This window comes from Schistocerca nitens, chromosome 1, assembly GCF_023898315.1.
Source record: "Schistocerca nitens isolate TAMUIC-IGC-003100 chromosome 1, iqSchNite1.1, whole genome shotgun sequence".
Taxonomy (NCBI): domain Eukaryota; kingdom Metazoa; phylum Arthropoda; class Insecta; order Orthoptera; family Acrididae; genus Schistocerca; species Schistocerca nitens.
In genome coordinates this window covers 792,121,061-792,139,304 of record NC_064614.1, presented here as the reverse complement: position 1 = coordinate 792,139,304, position 18,244 = coordinate 792,121,061, and the positions used below count along the sequence as shown (strand labels likewise).

Genomic DNA, 18,244 nt, shown 5'->3' with positions numbered 1-18,244 from the left:
ACAGATATGACCCTAAATCGTTTCCCTCCATCGCTACAACGTGGAAGGAACATAGGGCTACAGAAAGAAGAGAGCCATCTTCGCCTTGGTATTTAGTCTGTAGCAGAATGGAATCCTTTCTACCTATGAAGCCTCAATTTTTTGTTGAACGTCTTGAGGACAAGTTTGGGGAAGGGACAGTGCTGTCAAAGATGAGAATCAGTGCAATCTTGATTCAGACAGCATCCCCAGCCCAGTCCCTGGCGTTACTCGCTTGTGACCGGCTGGGTGATATTACTGTTTCCGTCACTCCCAATAAAAGCCTCAATATGGTCCAGTGTATTATTTTCCATCACGACCTCCTCTTGCAGTCTGACGAAGAGCTCCATGCCAATTTAGAACAGCGGGGGTGTTCGTTTCATCCGGCGCATTTACAGGGGACCCAAAGACAACAGTGTTGCTACCGGTGCCTTCATCTTGGCCTTTGAGGGTGATTCATTGCCTGAAAAGGTCAAGGTGATGTTTTACCGCTGTGATGTTAAACCATATGTTCCTTCCTCTATGTGGTGCTTTAAGTGCTGGAAATCCAGGCACGTCTTCCCGCTGCACTTCGTACACCACGTCGAGACTGCAGACGTACACTGCATCCAGATACTCCCTGTGCGCCTCCTCCCACTTGTATCAACTGTGGAGAGCAGCACTGCCGCTTCTCGCCAGACTGCACAGTGCTCCAAAAGGAGCAGAAAATCATGGAGTACAAGACTCTGGACTGGTTGACTTACCAAGAGGCTAAACGTAAATTTGAACAATTACACCGTGTTCGGTTGACTTCCACATACGCTGCAGCTACTTTACCGTCGGCATCACAAGTGCCAGTCGTACCACACTCTGTGCCACGAACAGTGGGCCCTCCGGGCCTCCATAATACATCTGCCCCCTTGGTAGTAGGGGGAAAATCTACTGTTGCTCCCAAAGTACCTAATTCGGGAGCAAGGCCCCCTCCCCCCCCAAACTCAGGGGACATTGGTCCCCTCCCACCAGCCAGAGAAGCAACAGCCTCCTGCGGCTCCTCTCGTGCGGAAGGTCTCCCAAGGTCTCCATTAATGCCACAGCGGACACAGCGGTGGCTAAAGTAGCCAAAAGCTGCTGGACGAAGAGCTTCATGTTCTTCCTCCATGCATGAAGCTAGTTCAGAGAAGTCCTCCCAGCAAGCCCCTAAGGAGATGCAAGAGAGCAAGCAAACAAAGAAGTCTGCTAAGAAAAACAACCCTGCAGTAACCCCAACACCATCACTCCCTACCAGTTCTGCATCTGCAGATGAGGTGGAAATCTCAGCGTCCCCTGAGGACCTGGATCTCACTGATGCCTCATCCACAATAGGAATGGATGCAAATACTCAATCGGTGGCAGCAGGTGATCCTGAAGCGTAACCTGCCTCGTTGCATGTTTCATGCCTTCCCAGCCTCATGGTAATGTCATCCTCCAGTGGAATTGCTGCAGTTTTTTCCACCACCTGGCTGAGCTAAGCCAAGTATTTTTACACAATGACTTGTGTGGTAGTGACCACTTTCCCATCTTCCTGTCACTCCCCCAGAGCCATTCACGCAGACGTCTACCAAGATGGGCTTTAAACAAGCCAGACTGGGAAGCTTTCACTTCTGCAGTCACTGTTGAATCTCCCCCACATGATACCATTGATGTGGTACTTGAGCAGGTCACTAGAACAATAATTTCTGCAGCGGAAAACACGATCCCTTGTTCTTTAGGGTGCCCCCGGCAAAAGTGGCAAAAGACAGTACCTTGGTGGTCGCCGAAAATCGCTGAGGCCATTAATGAGTGTCAGGGAGTTCTACAGCGACATAAGCAGCACCTTTTCCTAGAGCACCTAATAGCTTTTAAACGGCTCCATACCCATGTCCACCAGGTTATAAAAAGACGGAAACAGGCGTGTTGGGGAGAGGTGCGTCTCAACCATTGGGAGCCGTACGTCACTTTCCCAAGTCTGGACGAAGGTCAGACGTGTTTGCGGGTACCAGACCCCAACAGGTGTTACTTGCATTAGCATCAATGGTGTGCTGTCTACCGATGCAAAAGTAATTGCCGAGCACTTTGCTGAGCACTATGCTCAAGCCTACGCATTAGAGAACTATCCCCCCGCATTTCTCACCCTCAAACGGCAGATGGAAAGGAAAGCCCTATCGTTCACTGAACATCATAGTGAACTCTGTAATGCTCCATTTACAGAGTGGGAGCTCCTCAACGTCCTTGCACATTGCCCCGACACAGCTCCTCAGCCAGATCGGATCCACAGTCAGATGATCAAATATCTCTCATCCGACTATAATTGACATCTCTTCCTCATCTTCAACCGGACCTGGTGCAATGGCATATTTCCATCACAATGGCGGGAGAGCACTATCATTCCAGTGCTCAAACCCAGTAAAATCCCATTGTTGTAGATAGCTATCGGCCCATCAGCCTCATCAACATTCTTTGTAATCTGTTAGAACATATGGTAACTCGTCAGTTGTGTTGGGTCCTGGAGTTGAGTGGCCTACTGACTCCATGCCAGGGCGGTTTCTGTCAGGGTCACTCTACCGTTGATAATCTAGTTTCCATCGAGTCTGCCATCCGAACAGCCATTTCCAGACGCCAACACATCTTTGCCGTCTTTTTCGATTTGCGAAAAGCTTACGGCATGACCTGGCGACACCATATCCTTGTCACATTATATGAGTGGGGTCTCCGGGGCCCGCTCCCGATTTTTACCCAAAATTTCCTATCGCTCCGTAGTTTCTGTGTCCAAGTTGGTGCCTCCCCTAGTTCCCTCCATATCCAGGAGAATCGGGTCTCGCAGGGCACTGTACTGGGTGTATCTCTATTGTTAGTGGCCATTAACAGTTTAGCAGAAGCTGTCGGGCCATTGGTCTCACCTTCTCTGTATGCAGACGACTTCTGCATTTCGTACTGCTCCTCCAGTACCAGTGTTGCTGAGCAGTGCCTACAGGGAGCCATCCACAATGTGTAGTCATGGGCTCTAGCCCACGGCTTCCAGTTTTCAGCCTCGAAGTCGTGTGTCATGCACTTCTGTTGGCATCGTACCGTTCATGTGAAAGCAGAACTTTACCTTAATGATGATCCACTCACTGTAGTGGAGACATATCAATTTTTAGGACTATTTTTTTATGCCCGATTGATGTGACTTCCTGATCTTCGTCAGCTGAAGTGGAACTGCTGGCAGCACCTCAATGCCCTCCATTGTCGAGCAACACCAACTGGGGTGCAGATCGCTCTATGCTGCTGCAGCTCTACAGAGCCAGTGTTCAATCCTGCCTTGACTATGGGATTCTGGTTTATGGTTCAGCGGTGCCCTCAGTGTTGCGTTTACTTAACCCAGCGCACCACTGTGGTGTTCAACTGGTAACAGGAGCTTTTAGGATGAGTCCATTGACCAGCGTCCTGGTGGAGACCGGAGTCCCTCCATTGAAGGTTAGGCATGAACAACTGCTCACGTGTTACGTTGCACACATTCATAGTTCTCCTGATCATCTGAATTACCACCTTCTTTTCCCACCCATGGCAGTTCATCTACCGCATAGGTGGCCCAGGTCAGCTGACGGCCATTTCTCGTGCTCTTGAGCGAATCCGCTCTTGCCCTGGCGAGTTATTTCTTCTCTGTACTGACTGCTGTTTGTGTGGACCCCAGGCCAAGTCGGAATACCAGGAAATGACCTTGCCTACAGGCTGGCCAAACAGGCTACACGGAAACCACTTCTGGAGATTGGCATCCCTGTAACTGACCTGCGATGATTATTACGCCGCAAGGTGTTCCAGCTTTGGGAGGCAGAATGGCATAATCTCATTACACACAACAAACTGCCTGCCCTTAAGGAGACTATGAATGTGTGGAAGACCTCCATGCAGGCCTCTCGCAGAGACTCTGTGGTTCTCTGCCGGCTCCACATTGGCCATACATGGCTAACACATGGCTACCTCTTCCATCTCGAGGACCCACCTCGGTGTCACAGTTACAACCACACTCGAGAATCCTGTCAACAACAGGTGAAATGTGTAACCTGTGGCAGGGATGCTCAGGGTGATTGTCCACTCCTCCTCACTGCTGCATCAACTGCTGTAGTGACCATGCCACTTCCTCCCACAAAATTCCCATGTATCTCGATGAGTGGGCTGTCAGGAGATTCGGGTGAATGAAAAGTGCCTTACCCAGTCACTCAGAAGTTGTTGGCTAGTCGGAAACCCTGCATTCTAGCATCTAGTACCTGTGGTACTGTTCTTGCTACCTCTCATTCCACGAAGGACATGGCCACACACGCATGCAACCTCAAATTCAGCTCTGAGGTTGCAGTATCACCCAGTGCCATGGTAGTGACCCCCATCTCCTTCTTCAGCTGTACGACACACCACCAAACTTAACCTCACGGGGCGAAGTCACCTGCTACAGAACCGGCAGGCCACAAAGGACAGAAAGAATACTCTTATAAAGACTTCCTGCCTCCCTCAAGCCAAACAACATCTGAGTCTTCCTCTGCTAACCGGAAAGGGTCAAAGAAGTCAAACAAAGGCAAACACTCTTCTTCTTCACCAATTCGAAGATCCTCTTCACCAGTGTTGCCACGTGATACCCTCGCCTGGCTGACCTTCATGTCGTCGATGCACGATATCAATGGTTTTGCTGCACTGGACTCCACAGGCCGACAGCAGAAGAATGCAGATACTCCTGTAGACCTCATGGAGCAGGATCCTCCTGTCTCTGTGCCCTGTATCAGCGAGTCTTCAAAAGCTGACACTTTGCAGCTGTCGAGGTGACACCCCTTCATTTCTTCCTCATCATGACACTCCTCCAATGGAAAGTTCGCGGTCTTCTTCCAGCAAAGAGAATTTACAGCTGCTCTTAGCATTGCAGCATGCGTGTGTTCTCTGCTGTCAGGAAACAAAATTGCATCCTCACGCCCGCTTTGAGCTCTCGCATTTCTTCCCAGTCTGTTTTGACCTTCCCACCGAGGTCAGCATTCCATCTCATAGGGGTGCCATGCTGCTCATAGTCAACCCATCTCTGTTACTACCTGCTTTGAGGCTGTTGCAGTTCGCCTTTCCCTTCCTCACTTGACCTTTTCCCTTTGTACCATTTACATCCCTCCATCATTCAGTGTCACCAGGGCAGATCTTCTCCAGCTTATAGGGCCGGTACCTCATCTCTTTCTGCTGCTCGGTGATTTAAATGTGCACCATCCACTTTGGAGGTTTTCCAGTACCTGTCCAAGAGGTGCCCTCTTGGCTGACCTCAACTTAACCTCTTCTGCCTTAACACAGGAACACCCAAGTTCCTTTCAGACTCAAAGCACACCTGTTCCCATTTGAACCTCTCTGTCTGCACTGTACATCTTGTCCATTGTCTAGAGTGGTGCACTCTCTCTCTGACACATACTCCAGTGACAATTTCCTGTATGCTATCGGTTTGCTGACTCCTACCCCACCTTCATGCAAATCCAAATGGCAGCTCACTAAGGCCATGTCCTACGTGAGCAACAGAAGCAAGCAACAGCTTCAGGTGACAAAACAACCGCAGGTGTGGTTACGGAAGTGTCCTACATGAGCCACATATGTGTCACTGCCTGTCTCCCGCTGCAACTGGCAACATTTGAATTCAATCATGTTTGAATCTTGTCGCTGCAGCACACGCGACAGAGAGCAACAGCCACGTGTCTTGTCGGCAAAGCAGTGGAGCAGACGTGACAGCAGCTATGAATTACTTAACATCCGATTTTAAGAAAACTATTCAGTGAAAAAATTTGATTCTCTCGCAACCTATAGCTTGATATCTTTAAACGATAAAGGTCTGAATTTATTTTCTTTATTCATCATAGTTACTGTGCTGCATGAAATTGAGTACATGGCCGCATGAAATTTTAAAAAATTTGCAGAGGTAAAATCACTCTGTGTAGACTTTCTGTATAGTTCATTTAAGGCCATACATTATTACGTATGAAATATAACCAATATATCTAAATTGATTTAAAGTTGATACCGGAATGATGTCTCTTTTCATTCTTGAGATATTGGTTGTTATATCCGTGGACGGGTCGCTCGCGGTGCATCCGAACTTTTCCTGCGCTTCAGGAATCAAGTGGTCATAAAAATCGTCATATCTCATAAAAGGTTCAAGATATCAAAATGACAAATTTTGGAAATGACAGCTCGCAGAAAGAACTATTTTATCATATGATTAACACTCGATATGTTTTTGTAAACGCGTGAGCAGAGCCAAAAACAAGACTCCTTATAATTTACACCATGAAGTTTTACCCTAATTTTCATAGCCAAACAAAGGGAGGGTATCAAAGTGACCAGCATGAGGTCTAGTTTGGCATGAAAATATTTAACTGCTTGAAAGTAATCAGGGTAATTAACAAAAACTTAATTAATAGGATGAGGAAATATTGAAATATTTCACGAAAAGCTGATGTAAATGAAGTGTCAAAAATTTCATCTGTTCAAGACGTTGCTGTTTTGCACATAAAAATATATATTGGTGCAGTATTTAAATGTCAAAAAGGCTTCCTTCAAATCAATGAAGACAAACAAGGAGTCAGTAAGATCATGCTTTCTGAATAAAACTTGAAATTAAAAAATGAAAGAAATCAGTCAAATATTTTATGAAATGATTTGTGTAAAAGAAATAAGTAGATCAGAGAAACTTTCTACGTGCCTTTGAATGATGCTCGAAATCATGAACAGAAAATGAGGTGCACCAAACATGTCCCTGGTGTGGTCTACTGGCAGCCTGTTTAAATAAATCTTCACCTGGACAATGTTGATATTGCAGTACTTAACAGTAATCTTATGTACCTACCAAACAGGCCACACAGCGAGCTTCTGACACTTGTGGAAGAAATCTGATTGGCTCACACCCATCTCCTACCCTTCAACTTGCTCCATAAATTAATGTAGAAGGTAATTCTGTAGAATAACGTGAATGAAGGAATTTGCAACTCAGCATATGTGCATAGAAGAAAGAATGCCTTCTCACAATTACTTGGCCATTCCAGACCATTGATTCTATATAATAATCAACCCCTGGCCACTAAACATGGTGTCATACCATTGCTATTATTTTGCTAATCTCCCCCCTCCCAATCCCCCTTGTGTGACAGTTGTAGGAGCTGAGGGATGCAAGACTGGACTACAGGTCGAATAATGACCACACAGTTTACTTAGTGTGGCAACTAATTTGGCACTTTTGGTGATGTTAAGACAAATAAGTTTTAAATGTTGGGTTTGTGCCTTTCAGTAGGCACTTTGGGCAACTCAGCGGGATTGATAACACCTTATGGAGACTATGGCTCTGTTTGCTGCTTGAGTCACCCCACGGGTCATAATCAGAAATGCATCTAGGTTGTGCTTCATCTTATCATGAATCGCAGATCAATGTACCTCCTGCCTGTTGAAGTTTGTTTATGGGTCCATTGGGAGTTGGGACAATGCATTAGCTTGAACATGTTAAGCGATCAGTCTGTAATGACTGTCATAATTATAGTTTCTGCAGAATAAGGCCCACATCTGCAGCATTTGTGATATTTCTTGTAGGAGCTTTCGCTGTGGTCCAAACAGGGCAATCATTGACTTATAGTCCATTAAATAAACTGATGTACCATAAAGGAAAGTGTAAAGTGCCATACATTGTCCTAAGTGCCTCCCATTCACTTCATGAGGGTGGCCCCCCCCCCCTCCCCCCCTCCAAACATTTATGTGGTGAATGCTATTGGATGATTCATCCCACCAGCATTTTAATGGAACAGTATACTATGCCGATGTACTGTGACATGTCTGTTGCCAGTGTCAAGTGTCTTCCTTGTGTAAAATTTGGTAGTCAAGGAGTTGATTTTAGACACCTTTGAAAAAAAAATGTAACACCCTGTGATATGTTAGACCACACACATTTGACATCTTTTTTGCACAGATGGGTAAGGGGTAAGAACTATAGGCTATATTTGGGTATACATTTCCCATAATTAATTACTAATGATCGTAGCTCTTCCAGATGTTTTGGAACCAGTAGCTTATTTATGGCATCAATTCGCTTGACCGTGATCATATGAACAGTTTTACTCAAAATATGCTACATACAGTATATTTAATGTTTGGCTTGAGAAAACTATGTTTGTCCAGCCTACAACATAATCTGTCAGACAACGTTTACAATTTTTTGTGGTGTTGTTTCCAAATAGCTTCTGTTATAATTGTCATGCAGGTAATTTCCACATCATGAAATACTATTGATGAGTTGTTCTAAATAGCACAGAAATATTACAAATTCGGCTGGGACAGTGAATGGCTTTCTGTTATAATACTATAAACTAAATAGTGTGTTAATTACCTGTTTCTGCTGTGTTTGTGCGAACACCAATTACACATCCACATACCTTAGGTCAATCTTCAGTACATTTTGCCCATTCACCAGTCCACACAAATTATAAAAATGTATGTATGTATGTTTGGGTGTGTGTGTTAAGTTCCTTACCTCCTGAACCACTGGACCAATTTAAACCAAACTTGGTGCATGTAGCCCTTACTGGTCAAGCAAAAATGTGGTAATGTATAAATGATGATCCCTGCCACTACAGCAATAAAAGCTGTGAGTGAGTGGTCACCTACACCAAACAGTGGATCATACACAGTAGCCAAAACATGCTACAAGTGAGGTACAAAAATATAGTCTGTAATCTAACCTTTCTTGTAGTTAATTCCTCTGCAACTATTAACAAATCTGCTAGTATTTATTTGAACCAGTGCTAGGAAATATGAGAGTATGAACAATGCGTGAAAAATTGCTGCAGCTTGTGTAATGTTTAAATGTATCACTTCTGTGCTGTTGTTGTTGTTGTTGTTGTTGTTGTTGTGGTCTTCAGTCCTGAGACTGGTTTGATGCAGCTCTCCATGCTACTCTGTCCTGTGCAAGCTTCTTCATCTCCCAGTACCTACTGCAACCTACATCCTTCTGAATCTGCTTAGTGTATTCATCTCTTGGTCTCCCTCTACAAGTTTTACCCTCCACACTGCCCTCCAATGCTAAATTTGTGATCCCTTGATGCCTCAAAACATGTCCTACCAACCGATCCCTTCTTCTAGTCAAGTTGTGCCACAAACTTCTCTTGTCCCCAATCCTATTCAATACCTCCTCATTAGTTACGTGATCTACCCACCTTATCTTCAGCATTCTTCTGTAGCACCACATTTCGAAAGCTTCTATTCTCTTCTTGTCCATACTAGTTATCGTCCATGTTTCACTTCCATACATGGCTACACTCCATACAAATACTTTCAGAAACGACTTCCTGACATTCAAATCTATACTCGATGTTAACAAATTTCTCTTCTTCAGAAACGCTTTCCTTGCCATTGCCAGTCTACATTTTATATCCTCTCTACTTCGACCATCATCAGTTATTTTGCTCCCCAAATAGCAAAACTCCTTTACTACTTTAAGTGTCTCATTTCCTAATCTAATTCCCTCAGCATCACCCGATTTAATTTGACTACATTCCATTATCCTCGTTTTGCTTTTGTTGATGTTCATCTTATATCCTCCTTTCAAGACACTGTCCATTCCGTTCAACTGCTCTTCCAAGTCCTTTGCTGTCTCTGACAGAATTACAATATCATCGGCGAACCTCAAAGTTTTTACTTCTTCTCCATGAATTTTAATACCTACTCCGAATTTTTCTTTTGTTTCCTTTACTGCTTGCTCAATATACAGATTGAATAACATCGGGGAGAGGCTACAACCCTGTCTCACTCCCTTCCCAACCACTGCTTCACTTTCATGCCCCTCGACTCTCATAACTGCCATCTGGTTTCTGTACAAATTGTAAATAGCCTTTTGCTCCCTGTATTTTACCCCTGCCACCTTTGGAATGTGAAAGAGAGTATTCCAGTCAACATTGTCAAAAGCTTTCTCTACGTGTACAAATGCTAGAAACGTAGGTTTGCCTTTTCTTAATCTTTCTTCTAAGATAAGTCGTAAGGTTAGTATTGCCTCACGTGTTCAACATTTCTACGGAATCCAAACTGATCTTCCCCGAGGTCCACTTCTACCAGTTTTTCCATTTGTCTGTAAAGAATTCGCGTTAGTATTTTGCAGCTGTGACTTATTAAACTGATAGTTTGGTAATTTTCACATCTGTCGACACCTGCTTTCTTTGGGATTGGAATTATTATATTCTTCTTGAAGTCTGAGGGTATTTCACCTGTCTCATACATCTTGCTCACCAGATGGTAGAGGTTTGTCAGGACTGGCTCTCCCAAGGCCGTCAGTAGTTCTAATGGAATGTTGTCTACTCCCGGGGCCTTGTTTCGACTCAGGTCTTTCAGTGCTCTGTCAAACTCTTCACGCAGTATCGTATCTCCCATTTCATCTTCATCTACATCCTCTTCCATTTCCATAATATTGTCCTCAAGTACATCGCCCTTGTATAAACCCTCTATATACTCCTTCCACCTTTCTGCTTTCCCTTCTTTGCTTAGAACTGGGTTGCCATCTGAGCTCTTGATATTCATACAAGTGGTTCTCTTTTCTCCAAAGGTCTCTTTAATTTTCCTGTAGGCAGTATCTATCTTACCCCTAGTGAGACAAGCATCTACATCCTTACATTTGTCCTCTAGCCATCCCTGCTTAGCCATTTTGCACTCCCTGTCGATCTCATTTTTGAGACGTTTGTATTCCTTTTTGCCTGCTTCATTTACTGCATTTTTATATTTTCTCCTTTCATCAATTACATTCAATATTTCTTCTGTTACCCAAGGATTTCTATTAGCCCTCGTCTTTTTACCTACTTGATCCTCTGCTGCTTTCACTACTTCATCCCTCAGAGCTACCCATTCTTCTTCTACTGTATTTCTTTCCCCCATTCCTGTCAATTGTTCCCTTATGCTCTCCCTGAAACTCTGTACAACCTCTGGTTCTTTCAGTTTATCCAGGTCCCATCTCCTTAAATTCCCACTGTTTTGCAGTTTCTTCAGTTTCAATCTGCAGTTCATAACCAAGAGATTGTGGTCAGAATCCATATCTGCCCCTGGAAATGTCTTACAATTTAAAACCTGGTTCCTAAATCTCTGTCTTACCATTATATAATCTATCTGATACCTTTTTGTATCTCCAGGATTCTTCCAGGTATACAACCTTCTTTTATGATTCTTGAACCAAGTGTTAGCTATGATTAAGTTATGCTCTGTGCAAAATTCTACAAGGCGGCTTCCTCTTTCATTTCTTCCCCCCAAGCCATATTCACCTACTATGTTTCCTTCTCTCCCTTTTCCTACTTCTGTGCTATTAACTATATTTTCAATAAATTTCGCAGGCAGTATCCACATATGCCATTAAGTGCACCTACAAAGTTATAGGCCTATCAGGTTACTACATATAGTTTAGGAGGTATGGCATCATGAACACTGAGATGTGTGAAAAACTGTCTGATTGTGTATGACATTTAAATTTATTACTTCTGTGCAAGTAACTTTATTCGCAACATATTTTGCAGACAGTGTCCACATATGCTGCTGAATGTACCTACATCATTGTATGACACTAGTTCAAGAAATATTATTTCATAAACACTGAGGCCCATAAAAATATTCTGCATCATGCATTAAGTTTTAATGCATTTACTCTTTACTACTAAAACCCTCCTACATCATGTCAACTTAAGAAAATCCTTGACACCTGGCAGCACTTTTGATAGCTTTCAGGTGCGAAGCGCGAATGGCTGTAGGCAAAAACAATAGCCGGCTATGGAACGTGAAGAAGCATTGCCATAGAGATGTTTACAAAATTGTTCATTGTGCATAATTCTTTGTATGACTGTTTCATAATTTCAGAGAGATTATCACAAATACACAGAAATGACATTTTTTCAATATTACACTACAAACAAAGTTCATTTTTAGGTTTTGTTTGTAATAGAAAATTGGCAAAATATACCCGGGCAAAGATTGTCAGCTAGTTTCCAGCAATTCATCCTACCTTTGGTATGGGATATTTATTTATGCCCAGTTGGATGTTGATAAGGCCTTAAAATGCCAAATTCTTGTATAAATCTGTTTTAATTCTCTTTTAGTGCAATGGGTGAAACCCATCGACTGCGTGATATTGGTCTAATTATCTCTGACACTTGTAGATGATTAAGTATGTTTTACTGTGTCTTTCATTGTGAAAAGTACTGGTCTCCCTATATAAAAAGGCACCTAAGTGACATGTACATTTGAAAATTACTTGCACAACCTAGCACTGGTTCAAATAGCTACTAGCAGATTTGTTAATAGTTGCAGAGGAATTAACTACAAGAAAGGTTAGATTACAGACTATATTTTTGTACCTCACTTGTAGCATGTTTTGGCTACTGTCTATGATCCACTGTTTGGTGTAGGTGACCACTCACAGCTTTTATTGCTGTAGTGGCAGGGATCATCATTTATACATTACCACATTTTTAACTTACACCATGGCCCTTGAATCAATTTGGAAATCCACAGGATGCAATTTATTTGAAGGTTGAGCAGTATTTTGCTTGGACTTTCAACTGGTTCAAAATGGCTCTGAGCACTATGCGACTTAACTTCTGTGGTCATCAGTCACCTAGAACTTAGAACTAATTTAACCTAACTAACCTAAGGACATCACACACATCCATGCCCGAGGCAGGATTCGAACCTGCGACCGTAGCAGTTGCGCGGTTCCGGTCTGAGCGCCTAGAACCGCACGGCCACTCCAGCCGGCTTTCAACTGGTGCCTTGGATGCCAGTAAGATGAGAATTGGCACACCCACTGCTTGCCAACTCACGTAAGCAGCGGCCAGATGTTTCTTATTGTTGCAAGTGTAACATAATATGTCACAAGAGAGACAGTGATGCCAGGTGTGTTTAATGTAATGCAAGGGATATATCTAGTGCACTTAATTTTAATGGGCAAATTCTAACAATGGAAAATCCATGATGGAATAATGACAATATTATGAAAAGGATAGTTGCTACTCACCATATAGTGGAGATGCTGACCCTTTTTGGCCCAAAACTTACTTGTTTGACAGTCTTTTTGTTGTGCCTATCTGCAGCTCAGCATCTCCACTATATGGTGAGGAACATCTATGCTTTTCATAATTTTAATGGGTTTCAGACAACGAAGCTGTGCGGGAAATGTTCTGTTAAATTCCTTACTAATAGAGAGAGCGGGAAGATATTCTATCCAATCCTGCATTGGAGTGAGTACCAATGTTGAGGGGTTTCACCCCCAGTTACTTGACAGGCTACCATACAGCACATAACTGCCTTTAGGGGGCACAGCAATGTGTCTGGCAATGATGATGATAACCGATTCTCATCAGCTAACAGAAGACTACAAATCGATGATTCATGGTATACACGTTGTTGTCCAACGCTTGTTGTGCTGACATGCTCTTTCAATAGATAGGGCAAATTTTAGAATATCACCTAAGCTGGAGTTTGAAGTTCCTAATGTCTTAGCCCATACCTCATAATCTAGAACCAACCAGGCAGTAATGTCCCTGATAAGTGAGTTCATTTATGAAACATTACAAGTTTTCCCATAATCCAATACAAATTGTTGTTATTTAGGTTTTATTTTTAGGCTACTAGTTTTGACAATACATTGTCATCTTCAGGCCTGCTTAGACCAAGTAACCTTCATGTTACAAAATACAGTAACACTTTCAACTGGCCTCGTGAAGATTATTACTAGCATGTGTGCTCCTTGGACGATGACATAATGTATTGTCAAAACTGGTAAAAATAAAACCTAAATAACAGCAGTTGGTATTGGATTATCGGAAATTGACCAACCGTAGTCCTTCCCTCCAGACAGAGGATAGAGTTACATTCATAACAAGTTTTGGTTGGTTGTGGGAAAGAGGGGGGGGGGGGGGGGGGAAGAAGCTGAAAGCTAAGGCTTTACAAATTAGTGAGCAAGGTTTATGGTGTTGATTTAAGTGCAGCCTAGTAGCAACAACATATGATTGTAGTCTGAAACTCCCAAATATTACAAAATTGTATACTACTATTTAGTTCTGTCAGTGGCTGTAGTTTTTGGACAGATCCATACAGAGTGGTACTTGGAGAGAGGTTCTCAGTAACATCACATATAGTGATGAATATTCTTGTGTCTTGTTGAAATTGTCAAACTATGTGGGCTGGAGTTCAAAGTTCCTAATGTCTTAGTCCGTACTTCATAATGTAGACTGTTTTTGCTGACGCAAGCATCTTCTGGAAAATTCTTGTTAGAGATTTGTGCTGCTACTGCTGTTGATTATGACCATGCTCTTGTTGTTCCTGTTGTCGTGCCATTAATTGCTGTTGCCACAGTTTCAAGGACTTCGGACTGAAGATGGATTGGTCAGCAATGTACGATGACTTTATCTGACAAGATTCTAGCACAAATTGTTTTATACAAGTGTAAGGAGCATGTTTTGTGAAGAAATTAAAGTCCATGGATCCACACACACTGAAATGTGTTGGTAACAGTCACAGTTAGTATAAGCCTGCCCACTCAGCTAGCAGTGCGGTTTTCCATCTGCCTCAGCAAATGCGAGATGGTTCCCCTTATTCAGCCTCAGTTACGCTATGTTGGCGATTGCTGCACAAACACTGTCTCCACATACACGTACACCATAGTTACTCTACCACACAAACATTGGGGTTACACTCATCTAGACTGAGACATTTCCGCCAGGGGAAGGGGGCAATGGGGTCCAAACCACACAATATCCCTAGGTTCAGTGTGGGGTGAGTGGACTGCTGTAGCTTGTTGTGGGGTTGTGTACCACTGCAGGCTATGGCGGGAACGAAGCCTCTCCTTCGTTTCTAGGTCCCCAGTTCAATACCTACCTACCTACCTACATACATACATACATACATACATTGTATAAGCCTGGATATGGGGCAAGCTAATTCACATGAGATGTTACAAGCCAACTTCCCCGTATAGAAAAGCCAATGTTTTCGCAAGAAAAATACAGATTACCGATTGTATCCAAATAGTAGTCCCAAAACAAAACTATGGCTAGCAACATAATATTATTGTGATGTATAAGACTTCATAGGCATATACAAACTGAATTTAGTTTGGGGCACACTAAGCTTTATAGGAACTTCCAGAATGAGATTTTCACTCTGCAGCAGAGTGTGCGCTGATATGAAACTTCCTGGCAGATTAAAACTGTGTGCCGGGCCGAGACTTGAACTCGGGACCTTTGCCTTTCGCGGGCAAGTGCTCTACCAACCGAGCTACCCAAGCACGACTCACACCCCGTCCTCACAGCTTTACTTCTGCCAGTACCTCGTCTCCTACCTTCCAAACTTTACAGAAGTTTCTTATAGGAACTTGTCCACCGAGGAGTCTTTACTCTGACAACCTCTGCTGACACTGGGGTTATGAGTAGTCATGCCACCCCCTTGACACACACTCACAAGACAACACATTAATACCATCTCCTGAATATGTTATGAGTATAATTTTTAATGTTTACACTTGTTAACGCTAAGGAATGCCACTTTTATAAATCTGTAATTTATTTGCAGATGATACCTCGCAAAGAAACAAATCTTAACCACAGATGGTACTCAGTTTCTGCAACTCGAGGCAGACAGATTGTGGTTTGGTTAGCAGTGGCTGATTTCCTTGCATCATTAGGTAAATTATTGTACTGCTTGTGTGGTTTCCCTAAATCACTTAAGTTTCCTTGGAATAGCCCATAGCTGGTTTCCTGTCCAATTAAAGCTTATGCTTCACTGTAATGACCTCATTATTGACATGCTATTGAAGCTTAATCTTTCTTTATTTTACTGCACATCTGGTACTAACTCGGATAACGAATATTACATAATGTCTATCCAGCTGTCATTCTTGTAATTCTGATATTTTATGCAGTTTGTATCAGTTTCAACTCAGCTGTTGTTAATTCATCTATTAACTATTATTTTATGAAAGTAAGTGGTATACAAGTTGTAGCTCTTCTCTGTAAATATTTTATTTCTTGTATGATTCATCAACTTGTACTGTGAATCTATTCTTTCAGGTGTTACCAATTTATTACACTAAAATTGTGGAACATTAACAGATAATTATTTTGTCATTAAGCAGAGCTGTATTTATTGCTGTTTATTTCATTTTGTATGCTATTACTGTAACACTGTCACCAAGTGAGGTCTACTGAACTCTCATATTCAGGACAATGATGGTTCAAATCCTTGTCTGACCATACAGATTCAGGTTTTCTATAATTCCTCTAAAATTGTGTAAGACAGTTGCTAGGATGGTTTCATGGTGAAGATACATCAAAATTCCTTCCCCAATCCAACCTTGCACTCCCTCTGCATTTATTTATTGTTTATCATGGTAAGATTAGATCCTTTTTTACCTTTCACCAGGCATTCTACATATTTTATACTTTGTCCATTAAGAAACACCTGTTACAAAAAGTCATGCATTTAACATGGAATACAACATTTAGATATAACTACAACTAAACTTTGGAAACACTAGGTGCTGGAGCAGAAAAAGAACTTATTTTCTGTTACTTTTGCTACAATTATTTTCAGTCATTGATCGCATATGCACTTTATTATGATTACCAGATTCAGTGTTAGCCTTGTTCAGATCTGTTGCAGCAAATATACACTGAAGCACCAAAGATACTGGCATAGGCATGCGTATTCAAATACAGAGATGTGTAAACAGGCAGAATATGGCACTGCAATCAGCAACACCTATATAAGACAACAAAAGTGTCTGGCACAGTTGTTAGATCCATTACTGCTGCTACTATGGTAGGTTATCAAGATTTAAGTGAGTTTGAGTGTGGTCTTGTAGTTGGCGCACGAATGATGGACCACAGCATCTGCAAGGTAGTGATGAAGTGGGGATTTTCCCATATGACCATTTCATGAGTGTACCATCAATATCAGGAATCCAGTAAAACATCAAATCTCTGACATCACTGCAGCCGGAAAAAGATCCTGCAAGAATGGGACAAACGACGACAGAAGAGAATTGTTCCATGTGACAGAAGTGCAACCCTTCCACAAATTGCTGCATATTTCTATGCTGGACCATCAAGTGTCAGCACAAAGCTTTATGCCTCACCTGGGCCTGTCAACACCAGCATTGGACTGTTGATGATTGGAAATATGTTGCCTGGTCAGACAAGTCTCGTTTAAAATTGTACTGAGCACATGGATGTATGTGGATATGAAGATAATCTAATAAATCCGTGGACACTGCATGTCAGCAGGGGACTGTTCAAGCTGGTGGAGGCTCTGTAATGGTGTAGGGCATGTGCAGTTGGAGTGATATGGGACCCCTGATACATCTAGATATGACTCTGACACGGGACATGTACGTAAGCATCCTGTCTGATCACCTCCATCCGTTAATGTCCATTGTGCATTCTGATGGATTTGAGCAATTCCAGCAGGACAATGTGATATCCCACAGGTCCAGAATTGCTACAGAGTGGCTCCAGGATTACTCTTCTGTGTTTAAACACTTCCGCTGACCACCAAACTTCCCAGACATGAACATTATTGAGCACACTTGGGATGCCTTGCAACATTCTGTTCAGAAGAGATCTCCAGCCCCATTGTACTGTTACGGATTTATGGACAGCCCTGCAGGATTCATGGTGTCATGCGTCAATTCCATCCAGCACAACTTCAGATATTAGTCTAGTCCATGCCACGTCATGTTGTGGTGCTTATGCGTGCTCGTGGGTCCCTTACACGATATTAGGCAGGTGTACTAGTTTCTTTGGCTCTTCAGTGTAGACGAAAAACTAGTTAACTACATTAAAACAAACATAATAAACTACAATTCACATTTTTATAGTTTGTATGAGTAATGAGAGTATGATTTGCAAACATACTAATTCTTTCCACTGCTCAATATAAATAAAATACATCATGTCATAAGTGTCATAAGTTTTTCTGTGTGACATTATTTTGAAAGTGCTGCATGTGGTTAGTATCAGTAACTTTATACAGGATGTAATTAAATTAAGTTGAGGATTCGTAGTGGAGTCAAAGACTGTTAAGTTTAGCAAAGGAACTCATGTGTTGAAATGTACCATTTTCCCGCTACACGCGAAATACCACAACACACATCCAAATTTCCTGCATTTTTGGTGCCACTGTGTCCCGTGCCCACTGCAGGTTTATTTACATGCAATCAGTTGAGTTTGTGATC

At 42.5% G+C, this 18,244-nt stretch overlaps 1 protein-coding gene across 1 annotated transcript in view; it reads left to right on the top strand.

Annotated features, from left to right (window-relative positions):
• LOC126262303 (G-protein coupled receptor 143-like) overlaps window positions 1-18,244 on the top strand; it is a 167,667-nt gene that overhangs the window by 11,122 nt on the left and 138,301 nt on the right. Inside the window, exon 2 of the mRNA XM_049958844.1 lies at window positions 15,583-15,694. Within this exon, the coding sequence (XP_049814801.1) occupies window positions 15,583-15,694 (112 nt within the window). The remainder of the gene's footprint in view (window positions 1-15,582; window positions 15,695-18,244) is intronic.